The sequence below is a fragment of the Dromiciops gliroides genome, chromosome 5 (genome assembly GCF_019393635.1).
Source record: "Dromiciops gliroides isolate mDroGli1 chromosome 5, mDroGli1.pri, whole genome shotgun sequence".
NCBI classification, from domain to species: Eukaryota; Metazoa; Chordata; class Mammalia; order Microbiotheria; family Microbiotheriidae; genus Dromiciops; species Dromiciops gliroides.
This window is the reverse complement of record NC_057865.1, coordinates 38,821,591-38,834,943: the sequence shown is the minus strand read 5'-3', so window position 1 is coordinate 38,834,943 and position 13,353 is coordinate 38,821,591. Positions and strand designations below refer to the sequence as shown.

The 13,353-nt window shown below is 40.2% G+C and overlaps 1 protein-coding gene across 1 annotated transcript in view; it reads left to right on the top strand.

The window, feature by feature from the left end:
* Positions 1-6,519, top strand: part of PIK3R4 (phosphoinositide-3-kinase regulatory subunit 4) — a 52,394-nt gene extending 45,875 nt beyond the window's left edge. The window contains exons 18-21 of the mRNA XM_043966154.1: positions 2,108-2,208; positions 2,891-2,979; positions 3,363-3,471; positions 5,900-6,519. Of these exons, the coding sequence (XP_043822089.1) occupies positions 2,108-2,208; positions 2,891-2,979; positions 3,363-3,471; positions 5,900-6,070 (470 nt within the window). The 3' untranslated portion in view covers positions 6,071-6,519. The remainder of the gene's footprint in view (positions 1-2,107; positions 2,209-2,890; positions 2,980-3,362; positions 3,472-5,899) is intronic.
* The last annotated feature ends 6,834 nt before the right edge of the window (positions 6,520-13,353 follow it).

The following is a 13,353-nucleotide window of genomic DNA, read 5'->3' as shown; positions in this document are numbered from 1 at the left end:
AAATGGGGAGGAAACTCCTTTAATTTAGTACATTCCCACACTCAGGGATCTGCTGACTTTCAGTTAAGTGAAGAGGATAGAATTTTGAAACTAAAAACCTGTGAAATTAAGTTCAGTTGCCGGCCAAAGTCAGAAATAGATTTTTTTTTTTTTCAGGGCAATGGGGGTTAAGTGACTTCCCCAGGGTCACACAGCTAGTAAGTGTCAAGTGTCTGAGGCCAGATTTGAACTCAGGTCCTCCTGAATCCAGGGCCGGTGCTTTATCCACTGCGCCACCTAGCTGCCCCCAGAAATAGATTATTAAAGGGATAGTGTTTCACCATTTAGAATAGGAGCAGTAATCTCTAAGATTTGCACAGCTATATCAAGAACAGGTCATATACCACACTAGTGTCATTTCCCTTTTTAGCAGTGTTACTAGACTAATAGATTGGTGACTTGGATTTTACCAAAGCATTAGCAGAATCTCTTCGTCTAGATGAGTGTGGTCAAGTGAACTTGGAACTAGTTGCTTGAGTGAACAAAAAATGTGGTCATTCATGGAGAGATGTTAGTGTAGTAAAAACCTTAGCTCTTCAAGGGTTGACTCCTCTTTTTACTTCCTACATGCCTTGCACTGTTAGGAGAATCGTTCTCTGACCACCCCCAGCCCCAAATACTGACATTAATCAGACAGAAGTTCCTGCGGTAGTGGTTGCCATGCTTTTGAGTCCAAGGCTACTCTGAAAGAATTCAACATGTCTCAGAGATATTCTCATAGACAAGAATATTGTAGCCATGACACCAGTTCTTTGGGGTTTGTTTTCATAAAAAGCTTATTGTCAATGCTGTCCAGCTGTGGGCTCTTGAGACAAATGCTAATCCCAATCTGAATGGGTTTAGAATAACAAAGAGGCAAGTGGCATGCATGGTAACTCTTAATAACTTCCCTGGGTCATTTTGACTAAAGATGAAGAAAAAAATAGATGAAAATATAAGGGATGAGTAGTCGATAGGCTTAGTAGTGCAGTAAGTGGTTTTGGTTGTAGTGAAACTAAAGAGGGAAAAATAGAAAAGGGTATTTATATGTTTGCGTTTCCTGTGCATTTCTAAAGGTCTACCATTTTAGGAAGCCAGGGCATTCATTTTCCAGTGATGCTGGAGTGGGTGCTAGGGACTCCAGAAAGGGCTGACCCATTGACATAGACTGCATCTAAGTTCATCTTGGATTTTGGGGTGTTTTCATAAATTAACTCCAAGGGAAGAGAGATATAGTGTTTGTTCATTTGCTTGACAGCCTGGAACAATGTGCTGTCTCTATGGAGCATTGTACTGAGTTTTCGAGTTGAATTGGTAGGTGGGATTTCTAATCATCTCAGAGGACTGGACGAGAATTCAGAGTAGCCCAAGGTAGAGAAATCATGGCCCCAACCTACCGCAAAGATGCCATGGGGTGGAGAAGGAGAGAGAAGATAGGTCAGTAGTGAGACAGCTAGAAAAGTGCTGTATTCATATGGGTTCAGACTCTGAATGAGGCCTCAGAGAGAGCAGTAAGAATAGCAGACATGGATACGGTGCTTATGTGCTTTCAGCACTTGGCGATTCTTCTCTCATTTGATCCTCAGACAACCCTTGGAGGTCGGGGCTGTTATCAACCCTATTTGACAGCTGTAGAAAGTGAGGCAGGATCACACAGCTAGTAAGTGGCTCCGATCTTCCTGACGGCAGGCCCCGCGCTCTCTGTACCACCATCTGCAATATTAGGCTGTTGTTTTCATGGCCTGCAAGGTCAGGGTGTTACAGCGACATAGCCACAAGGACCCAGCCTACACCTTGTTTTCCTCTCTTTTCTTCCTTTTAGATCCCAGGAACCCCCCATTTTCTGTCTCAGCCATTTGGGTTCCTTTTAATGTCTGTTTGCTCTGCCCCCAGAGGCAGCTGCCAACATTCTCCCTCCCTCTCTGCTGGTGCATAGGTCAGCTTCAGTTTTACTTCTAAGAACATTGCTGGAGGCCAGCGCTCTCTGGAGATTCTGGGGAAGGAGACTGCTTGGGCAGCACTGGCTGGTCCAGCTGGCCAGGTTGGGAAGGCTGGGAGAGTAATTGTGTTGGCCTTATGTCTCCCTTAGCTGTTCAAGGCAACAATGAAGTGTCCATGTGGGACATGGAAACTGGTGACAGGCGCTTCACTCTCTGGGCCAGCAGCGCACCCCCACTTTCCGAATTACAGGTTTGGCTTCACTTTTTACTGTCTTAAGGACCAGCGTCTTGTCCTCCTCTAAGCACTGTTCTGCCATTCTGCTGAATCAGAGCTATGTCATGCCCACAGCTCTACTGTTCATTTGAAAGTTTTATAAGGCAAAACACCACGTGGTCATGCTTCTTTCCTTCCCTTTTTGTCTAAGATTATTGAGGGTGTGTAGTCTCTCTCCACAGGAACACTATCGTCTCACTTAATTCTTTAATTCGGGTTTTCTTTCAACTAATAAAAAGGTTCCTATTAGTTTTCTTAGTAGAAATAAAAGTACTGTTATTATATCCTTAAAGAATAATAAATTTTCTTTCCTGTACATTTTTGTCAAGTAGATTCAGAATATCTTTTGATTGTGGTGTTATTCAAAACTCACCCTGAGAATGAAATGGGAAAAAATGCCAGAGAAGTCAGCTGTCCATTCATCTAGTTAGCATTCTCTAAGGAAAACAAGTTTTTGAAACCTGTGGGGGCAGGGAAAGGGAGCCAGGGAACTATTGTCTATTAAAAGGAAGGGATTGAGTGATCATTAACAAGTCTTGAGAGAGAGCAGAATTATTTTCAAAAGCCACATATCTTATGTAAACTGATGATTTCACTGAAATTCTGTAAAGAAAAGATACATGGACACTAATCTGGGCCCATTTTTATTCCTTCCCAGCCTTCCTCACACAGTGTTCATGGGATCTACTGCAGTCCTGCAGATGGAAACCCTATCCTTTTAACAGCAGGCTCTGACATGAAGATAAGGTACAAGCTCCATCTGATAGGAGAGATGACAAAATTTGGAGAGTGGGGGAGTGGGTGGGAAGCTCTTGGCAACTTTGGCTACCAAAAGCTTGGTATTTTAAAAATTATGAATGCCAGTTTTATATTTATGCTTCAGATTATTTATGTTTTGCTAGGAAAGCTGTTGGTGCTTTGTTTTATAACTAATTTTGTTTTATTTTTTATTTATTTTTATCTTTTTAAAACTAATTTTAGGTCATTGCTTCTAGGAAATGCCATGAAATCTCAGTTCTCTTAAGAAGAAGAAAAGTTGCAATTCTCTACTGAGAAACTTAAACCAGCCACAGCAGTTCCTGCCTTGGGCCTTGAGAAGTTAGTCACTATTTACATGTTTTTCCTCACAGATTTTGGGATCTGGCTTACCCAGAAAGGTCCTATGTTGTTGCTGGAGGCAGCAGTTCTCCATCCGTGTCTTATTATCGGAAAATCATTGAAGGCACAGAGGTTGTCCAGGTATGGCAGGCCTTCGCATGCTTGGTTTGGGCTTCCCCTGACTTCTGCTCCTGTGAGTTGGCATCATTGGTAGTAGGTGAGAGCTACTGCAGAGTCTAGATGGTATCTGGTACCGCCCCCTTCTGCCCTCAGACAGGCGTGGGCACTGGGGCTCACACAGCTTGTGGCAGCACTGGCCTGGGGCCCAAAGCCTCTTGATTTTCTATCCAGGGCTTTCTGTGTCCTCCCTCATGGGCCTTTTCCATAGCAGTTTAAGTATCAGCAATTAATTTCTTTTTTTTTGTTTTGTTTTTTTTTTTGTTTGTTTGTTTTTCAGGGCAATTAGGGTTAAGTGATGTGCCCAGGATCACACAGCTAGTAAGTGTCTGAGGCTGGATTTGAACTCAGGTCCTCCTGAATCCAGGGCCAGTGCTTTATCCACTCTGCCACCTAGCTGCCCCAGCAATTAATTTCTATGAGGCTTTTTTTTTTTTAAAGAATAACCTGATCTGTATGCTCCAAGTAAAAGTTTTTCCATCATCCATTAGCTAGAAATTCACTCATTCACTGATCTCCTATTTTGAATGGCAGTTAGAGATTGTCATAATAGAAAATAATTATCATATAAGCCATGTCACTTTAGAGTAGTTAGAGTGATTCCACAAACCGCATAGGATTGGACATCATATCTTATTTTTCATGATACTTTAAATTAGACTCCCCTTGGAGTACTTGAGAAAAAAGAATGCAAACACGACATTGGGGTTTACGGAAAGGGACTAGTTAGAACAAGGCAGAAACCTGTTTGCTTTCTCACCTGTGCAAGGCCACTCCACTGCGAGACCAGTATAGGATGGGTAGATCTGTCCTCATTGGCATTACCTCTAGGGAGGTAGACCAGGTCTCTGCCACTCTGAAATTCTTAGGCTGGTCCACAGAAAATAGCCTCGGGTCAGAGTCATCTTGGCTTTGTAAAACTATACTTAAATCTTTTAGACGGGGTGGGTATGGGTGTCAGCCCGAGGTTCTAGGGATTAAGGGTGATCTAGGGTAACCTCATGTGCAGTTTAGGGGAACATTTACATGAAGGCTGAAGGCAGATCAGCTAAGCTAACCCTCAGACAGCACTGGGTAACCCACACCAATAGTGGGATGTTGGGCCTCTCGAGGCAGTTTGAATCAGGGAAAAGAGTCTATTTACTGTCAGTAATTGTTGATTTAAGCAAGTACCAGTTTTGCATGATAAGAAACATCGTATGGGATTAATAGTTGTTTTTGTCATGTTTTGGGCCCTTAGGAGTGGATGCTATAATGTCTGTGTATAACCTATTTTTTTTGTTTGTTTGTTTGGTTTTTTTGCAATGAAAATTTATTTTATTTTTTTCCAGTTACATGTAAGGGTAGTTTTCAACATTCATTTTCACAAGATTTAGAGTTCCAAATTTTTCTCCCTCCTTTTCCTCCCGCCTCCACAAGACAGCAACCAGGTTATATATATATAACCCACAAGTGTTCTTTTTATCAGTTCTTTCTATAGGGGTGCATAGTAAGCTTCCTCATTAGTTCCTTGGGATTGTCTTGGATCATTGCACTGCTGAGAGTAGTTAAGTCATTCACAGTTGCTCATTGAACAGTACTGCTGTCACTACGCACAATGTCCTCCCAGCTCTGCTCACTTCACTATACATCAGTTTATGAGTCTTTTCCAGGTTTTTCTGGGATCATCCTGTTTGTCATTTCTTATAGCACAACACCATTCCACCACAATCATATACCACAGCTTCTTCCGTGTGTATGACCTGTTTATTTGGAATCCCAGCTGTGTCTATCCTGTAATTTTTCCCCCTTGGGGACACATAATATGTATTTTCTTTCCAAGTGCCTAGTCTTGAGGAGATTCTGAATTATTATTTCATTTTAGGATCAAACAGGGTCCTGAAGGGATTACAGGTTTTTTTGTTTTTTTTGCAGGGCAATGAAGGTTGTGACTTGCCTAGGGTTATACAACTAGTAAGAGTCGAGTGTTTGAGGCTGGATTTGAACTCGGGTCCTCCTGAATCCAGGGCCAGTGCTCGATCCACTGCGCCACCTAGCTACCCCTGGGATTACAGTTTTAAACACTGACCTTTACTGACAGAATCCAGACGAGAGGGGATGTCAGTCAGTAGCCCCAAAATGGGATCCCTGCTGTTGAGGTGCTCACAATCCAATGGGGGAGACAGCCGTGTACAAAGAAGCTATCCACATAGATTAAATGGGAAACGATAATGCAACAACGTTTTTTCTGCCTTACTACAAAAATTCCTTTTCCTTGGGATGGGCTCCACCTTGAATATGGTGCTAATAATGCAGCATCTCCTCCCCAGAGCAAGCATGCTCACATAACCTAGCAGTGAGCTACCTTCTACTCATCTGACCTGTCCTCTCCCTCTTTTTGGATTCTAATTAGGAAATTCAGAACAAACAGAAGATCGGCCCTACAGACGACACACCTCGGAGGGGCCCAGAGTCTCTCCCTGTTGGCCATCATGATATCATCACAGATATTGCGACTTTCCAGACTACACAAGGCTTTATAGTAACTGCTTCCAGAGATGGCATTGTGAAAGTGTGGAAATAGAAACTGCACTGATTTGTATAATTTGTAATAAGGAAATAAATAATATACTACAGTTTTCTATATAAAAAAGTATTTTTAGAAAACAGAATTGACTGAAGATGGAGGTGAAAAGTCTTATCATTAGTGTTGTTATCTTATGTTTAACCCAGCTTTCAGAGTTGTTGTGTTCTGTTCAGTATTGTGGCTGAGTGAGCGAGGAAGACCATACCTGAGGTGGGGTTGCTGTCATTCCACCTTTCTTTGAGTAAGCACTGGAGGAGTCATGTCAGATTGTGGAAATGCAGAGTCTGAAAGTGCTAAGATGCAGCAGCATATTCATCAGCTGGTTTTACTTTGAATCAGTTCAGTTCAACCAGTGTTTATTCCTTGAAAAAGACATGCAATGTTGCCCTCTTCAGTCATATCTGCTTTGTTCAATATGCTTGAAAATAAATTCCACTTGACATGTTCAGGTTGTATTTTTTTAAACATGCAAACTTTGAAAGGGAGAAATCAGAATCCTCCCAGCAGTCTGATCCTTGTTTTGTTGGGCAAGAAGTACAGTATGTTCTTAGACACATGACAAGATCAGCCATTGGGTTTGGCTGACTTCTTAAAACTAAATCTTTAACTGGAATTTGATGAAGCGGGGGGGGGGGGAACCCCATCATAGCAGCGTTAGATATGCCTGAAAATCCATTTGGTTATCTGAGCCTGCTCAGTGGTGTTTGGAAAATGTCACCCAATAAAGAGACATTTCATGTGCTAGAAATGTTGGAGCTGGTCAGCTTGCCAACTGGCACACAAGCCTTTGATTGCAAAAACAGTGACGTCGATTTAAAAAAGACCTGGAGTTTACAAAAACAGACCCCACTCTATGGGTTACTATCAGAACTCTGCCCTGGCAGAGGGCAGCTCCTGTAACCTGTGCCTGAGCAGGACATCCCTCTAACAAAGGCTAACCACACACCTACCTCTTTGGGTGGAGTCCATTCTACTTTTGCACAGCAGAGTCTTAATTGCAGAAAACAAATTTCATTCCTCACCTTTTCAGACTAATTTGAGGTGGGCTTCTCTGGCACCTGGATACCCCTGATGGTTTCTAGGTATGTATGCAAGCCCATTCTCAAATATCCATCTTGATGTAGAAGCCATTTTCATTTGTAACGATTGGAATGACTCCACCTGCTGGAGATTTACCGTAGAAAAGCTCCGCCATGAGGTGAACGTCTCTGAGGGCAAGACCATGCGTCTTTTCTTTGGTGTCAGGAAGTGATGTTGGCTTGTGGGAGGAAGAAGGGGGAGGCTGGCGCTCTGACTCGCTCTCTTTCCTGAGGACGCTGGTGGAGAAGGCAGCTAGAAATGCGCTCTCCTTTTAATAGATAGATGAATCTAGGCCTTTCCTTCTCTCTTTACCAAATTCTTATTCTCCTTAATAAATGCTTAAAAGTCTAACTCTTGCTAAAGCTTATAATTTATTGGCAACCACTCATTAGATTTTAGATAGCATAGCTAGAATTTTAGTCCTCACACCTTGCTGCGGGGTTCCTCCTTCCCTTGATAGAGATCACGACTCTTCCATGCCTTAGTGTAACTAGAAAGGCTTATAATGGAGCCCTTCCAAACTGACAGCCACCCAACCTCGTGCTCTGTAGTCAGCCAAGCCTCTGAAAATATGGGGCCACTTTCAGGCCAGAAAGAGGGAAGGCAGGCTTTGTAACAAGTTGGAATTCTATGAAGTAGCGACAAACACTTTTCACTGAAACCAATAAATGAATACCATGACCTATTCCTTCAAGACTCAGACTTCAGTTACAGGCGCATATGGATTTGCTATCTACTTCCTCATCAGAGGTATAATGAAACATGCTCATTTGGGTACTGGCTAGCCACCTTTCCAAACCTGTTTTGATTTTTATGAATATTTCTGAATTAGTGTAGAATCTAAAAGTTGGTTCAACATCATTTTTACTAGATACCAACTATTCTAAATAATCTTGCAAATGTGTTCTTAGAGAAGCATGGAAATATTAAAAGTCTTTTCACTATTAAAACCAGACATTCATGTCTATGCTTAATTTAAATTGATCAGAATGGATACACCAGTACTCACCAAGATAAAAATCTTCTGTGCCTCTTCAAAGTCAGAAATTTGCATTAATGCACAAAGTGAGTTCTTCATCTACATGGTCTTAATTTACTCTCTGCAGTGAGGAATGTTATTTTTCAGCAAGGAAATTCCTATTTCAGCATGAATTCAGTTACATAACTTTTGAGCTTTGAAGACCAGAAAACTGAAAATGATCATCCAGTGAAGAAATATTCTTAAAGAAGGAAAAATGCAAGTCTCCCACTTGGTTTTCCCTTATTATGAAGGTGGGGTTCCAGTCCTGGCTATATGACCATGGCTAAGTCGCCTCTTTATTCCAGTCAACTGCTTTGGTGCAGGAGATTCCTTTCATCTGAGGAGGTACCTACATGACTAAAATTACAGGCATCTCCCCCCAGTCCCTTCCCCAAAATCACAATAGATGAAATAACACATACCACCCTTTTACAGAGCCCTTCAACTACAACCCCAAAGTTCATAGCTGAGGTTCCCAGGTTGAGGATTTCATACCAGCTAGCAGTGCCATAAATGACCAAGACCCACCATGAAAGACTGACATCAGTTTATCCTCAAGGCCAGAATTATAAAACATGGACATAGGCAAATAAATACATGTGCTCAGGGGCATAGAGACTTGGCCTAATTAGGAAACACAGTGTGGGCCTCGTTGTATAGCATTTTATGCCCAATCTCCTTTAAAGTCCTGTTAGGCATCTTTATGGGGCTTCTGCTAACTAAAATGGCACAGAACCTAGGATGGCAGGGGAGTGTATTGGGAATAAATTCTGCATATGCTACAATTGAACATTTTTCAAAATATTTAACTTGTAACTTTAGGCTTCTTTCCCAAAAAAGTGTTTTCCTTCTCTTCACTTGGATTTATGGAAGAGTCTTCTCCTTAGCCTGCCAGTTTTCTGAGAAAGCTGCCATTTGTAGACTTACCATTAGACATACCTGTGGTTGTTGCTGCTCAAGGCCATCAGATGCTTTCTTGCCACATGGTACTGGTTTTTGTAGGAAGAGTTGGGAAAAAACTTCAAGAGGCTGATTAATCTATGTGCACATACATGTACATTCGTATATCTTTAACTATTAGATATGGAGAGGAGAAAGGAAGGAGAACTTCTAAAGGGTCATTGGCTAAAACCATCAACGAGCATTATCTGTAATGGGGATAAGCTAGAAGCCTCATTACAATCAGGGGTCAAGCAAGGATGCTCATTATTGCCTTTATTATTTAATATTGTACTGGAAATGTTAGCTATAGCAACAAGGGAAGAAAAAGAAATGAAAGGAATTAGAATAGGTAGAAACAAAACTATCACTTTTTGCAGATAATATGATGTTATGCTTAGAAAATCCTAGAGAAATTACTACTTGAAATTATTAACCACTTTAACAAAGTTGCAAATTACAAAATAAACCCACATAAGTCATCAGCATTTCTATATGTTGCCAACAAAGGCCAGCAACAACAGATAGAGAAATTCCACTTAAAATAACTGTGGACAATATAAAATACTTGGAAGTCTACCTGCTGAGACAAATCCAGGAGTTATATGACCAGAACTATGAGACACTTTTCACACAAAGTCAGAGCTAAACAATTGGAAAAATATTAATTGCTCATGGGTAGACCAAGTTAATATAATCAAAACAACAATCCTACCTAAGTTAGTTTATTTAGCGCTATACCAAACTATCAAAAATGTTTTATAGATCTAGAAAAAATAACAAAATTCATCTGGAAAAACAAAAGTTTGAGGACATCAAGGGAATCGAAAAAAAAATGACCAAAAAAAGTGGTCTAGCAGTATCAGATCTCCAACTGTATTATAGAGCGGTAATTATCAAAACAATCTGGTACTGGCTAAGAAAGAGACTTAGATCAGTGGAATACATTAGGTAGAAATTACACTATAGTAAATGGCTATAAGTAATCTAGCATATGATAAACCCAAATTCCCAAGCTTTTGGAACAAAAACTCATTATTTGACAAAAACTGCTGGGAAAACTGGAAAACAGTATGGCAGAAACTAGATATAGGCCAACATCCATCCTCACATCATATACTAAAATAAGGTCAACATGGGTATATGATTTACACATAAAGGGTGTTACCATAAGCAAATTAAGAGAGCATGGAATCTGTCAGATTTATGGACAGAGGATGAATTTAGGACCAAAGACTATATAGAGAACAAAACAAAATACAGATAATTTTGATTATATACAATTAAAAAGTTTTTGCACAAACAAAACTAATGAATGTAACCAAGATTATAAGGGAAGCAGAAAACTGGGTAAGAATTTTTCAAACAAGTATCTCTGATAAGGGCCTCATTTTTCAAATATATAGAAAACTGAGTCAAATTTATAGAAATATATGTCATTCCCCAATTGATAAATGGTCAAAGGATATGAAGACAGTTTTCAGAAAAAAATCATAGCTATCTATAATCATGAAAAAATGCTCCAGATCACTATAGATCAGAGAAATGAAAATTAAAACAACTCTGAGGTATCACCTCACACTTTTCAGAGTGGCAAATACATATAAAAAAGGAAAATATTGGATGTTGGAGGGGGTGTGGGAAAACTGGGACGCTAATCCACTGTTGGTGGAGTTATGAAAAGATTCAACAATTCTGGAGAGCAATTTGGAACTATGCCCAAAAGGCTATAGAACTGTGTATACCCTTTGATGTAGCAACACCACTGCTAGGTTTATATCCCAAAGACATCCCCCAAAAGAATAAAACATCTATTTATACAAAAATATTTATAGCAGTTCTTTTTGTGGTGGGTAGTATATGATTGTAATGGAATATTATTTTGCTACAAGAAATGACAAGCAGGATGATTTTAGAAAAGCCTGGAAAGACATATGAACTAATGTATAGTGAAGTGAGCAGAACCAAGAGAATGTTGTTATACAGAGACAGCAATATTGTTTGATGAAGAACTGTGAATGACTTAACTATTCTCAGCAATACAACGATGCAAGACAATCCCAAAGGACTATTGATGAAGCATACTATCCACCTCGAAAGAAAGAACTGATATTGATTGAACACAGACTGAAGCATGCTATTTTCACTTTGATTTTTTCTTTTATTCAAGTTTTCTTGTACAAAATTACTAACATGGTAATGTTTTGCATAATTGCACATGTATAACCCATATCTAATTGCTTAATGCCTCAGGGAGGGTAGGGGAGAGGGAGGGAAGGAGGGATAGAATTTAGAACTCAAAACTATAAATAAAAATGTTTATTATTAAAAAAAGATGATAATCCAATAGAGGATAAAACATATATTTAAAAAATAGGGGCAGCTAGGTGGCGCAGTGGATAAAGCACCGGCCCTGGATTTAGGAGTACCTGAGTTCAAATCCGGCCTCAGACACTTAACACTTACTAGCTGTGTGACCCTGGGCAAGTCACTTAGCCCCAATTGCCTTACCGAAAAAAACCAAAAAAAAAAAAAAAAACCAAAAAAATAAAGGGTCATTGGGTTGAGCTTCATTTGAATTCACATCTAAATATTGCTTAATCCAGAAAGTCTGACTCACTGCCCTGCTGTGCAAGAGTCATGGGAGCCGTGGACTTGGACTAATGATTCATTCATTTGTTTCAGAGTGAGTGTTTCACCCTCATGACAAATCAGACCTGCCTGTTTACTTGGTTCCTAGTACTAAGTAAGACTTGAGTGAGTTGGAACTCAAGTGAGTGGAGCCCTCAATTAACTGGGTTTTTTTTCCTAGTATTTCACTTTCAGGTAAGAGAGGCGAATCTGTAAAAAATAAAAACCAAACAACTAAGTTGACAGATGGGATCGATTTATTTTTAAAAAATTAACTTCCACCCTAGGTTCTGGTGCTTGTACACACTGAGGCCAATCTCATATCTTGTACATCCACAGTCCAATACAATAAGAATTCATATGCAGAATGACAGGTATTAGAAGAACCTCTATCACCCCCTCCTGCTTTTATTTACTTACGAAAGCAGAAATAGACTAATATGGTTCTGACATTTTTTTCAGTGACTAGAGTTGAACCAACAAAACCCCAACATTTTCTGCTTAAGTTAACAAAAAAATCATTTAACCAGAACTTTTAAAAGAAAACAATCCAGTTAAGATTTTTTCTCATATTTGACAATCTGAAGTGGAATGTTTTTTCTTAACCCACCTATACTGGGGAAAACCCAACTGAATAAACTACAGTAACCACAGATGTTCTTCACTCTGCATTGCTGTCATTTCCCCTTTAACAGCTGAGTATGAATATTATGTAAAACTCCTTAGAGGTCTTGGTCCCCTGAAGTCTTCAGAAGCTGGGTCTAAGCTTTGCCTGAGTGAGATGGGAAAACTCGGGGTGGGGGGCTTTTCTTGCAGGTGAGATGAAGAGAGGTGTGGAGAAGAAATCTGGCTCATGTGTCAAAGACTGACCCACACCCATCTGAGCTGATGAATGGAAATAAATGAAAGAGAAGGACAAGGTGCTGCTGTGTCCAGATCTCTGGAGTCTTAAAGGAGAAACTGGCCAACTCAGTCTTTCCTTCTGAAAGGAAATGGTGGCACAGGGACCAATGGTACAGAATGCTTGAGGGAAAAGGCAGACGGTTAGGACTGCCAAACAGCATTTGAAAACAATCCATAGCAAAACCGCCACCACATTTTTGAGCACTAAGCAGTTTCTAAGTGGAGAAGGCAAGCTGGGTATGTATAAATCAGATGAGTGTAGTTTGTAAAAACCAACACACAATCGTGAGCACATGTATACACATTCTATACGTTGCTCACAGCTTATTCTGTAAGCATCAGACTTTTCAATATGCAAAATTCAGTATTACCACAAAACAGCACATTGATTCTTTGATTCTTCAATCTTTCATTTATCATAGTACTCTGAAATGTCAGTTTTAGATTGTTGGAATGGTCGAGGTCCCTAATCAAATAAATGCTAAGACAAGGCATATATACAACAGAGCCAACAGTATGCCAAAGGTAGTGTCACTCAGTAACCTATTTATTCACAGCCCCAAGTATCTAAATTCAGGACGTTTATCCCCATGCAAACACGATGTCCTGACTGTGGGTTCAGACGAGCTTCTCGGACTGGTCCTGTGAACACAACAACATGCCACACGGCTACCCAACATGGGCTGAAGTTTCCCCTGGCAGCTTC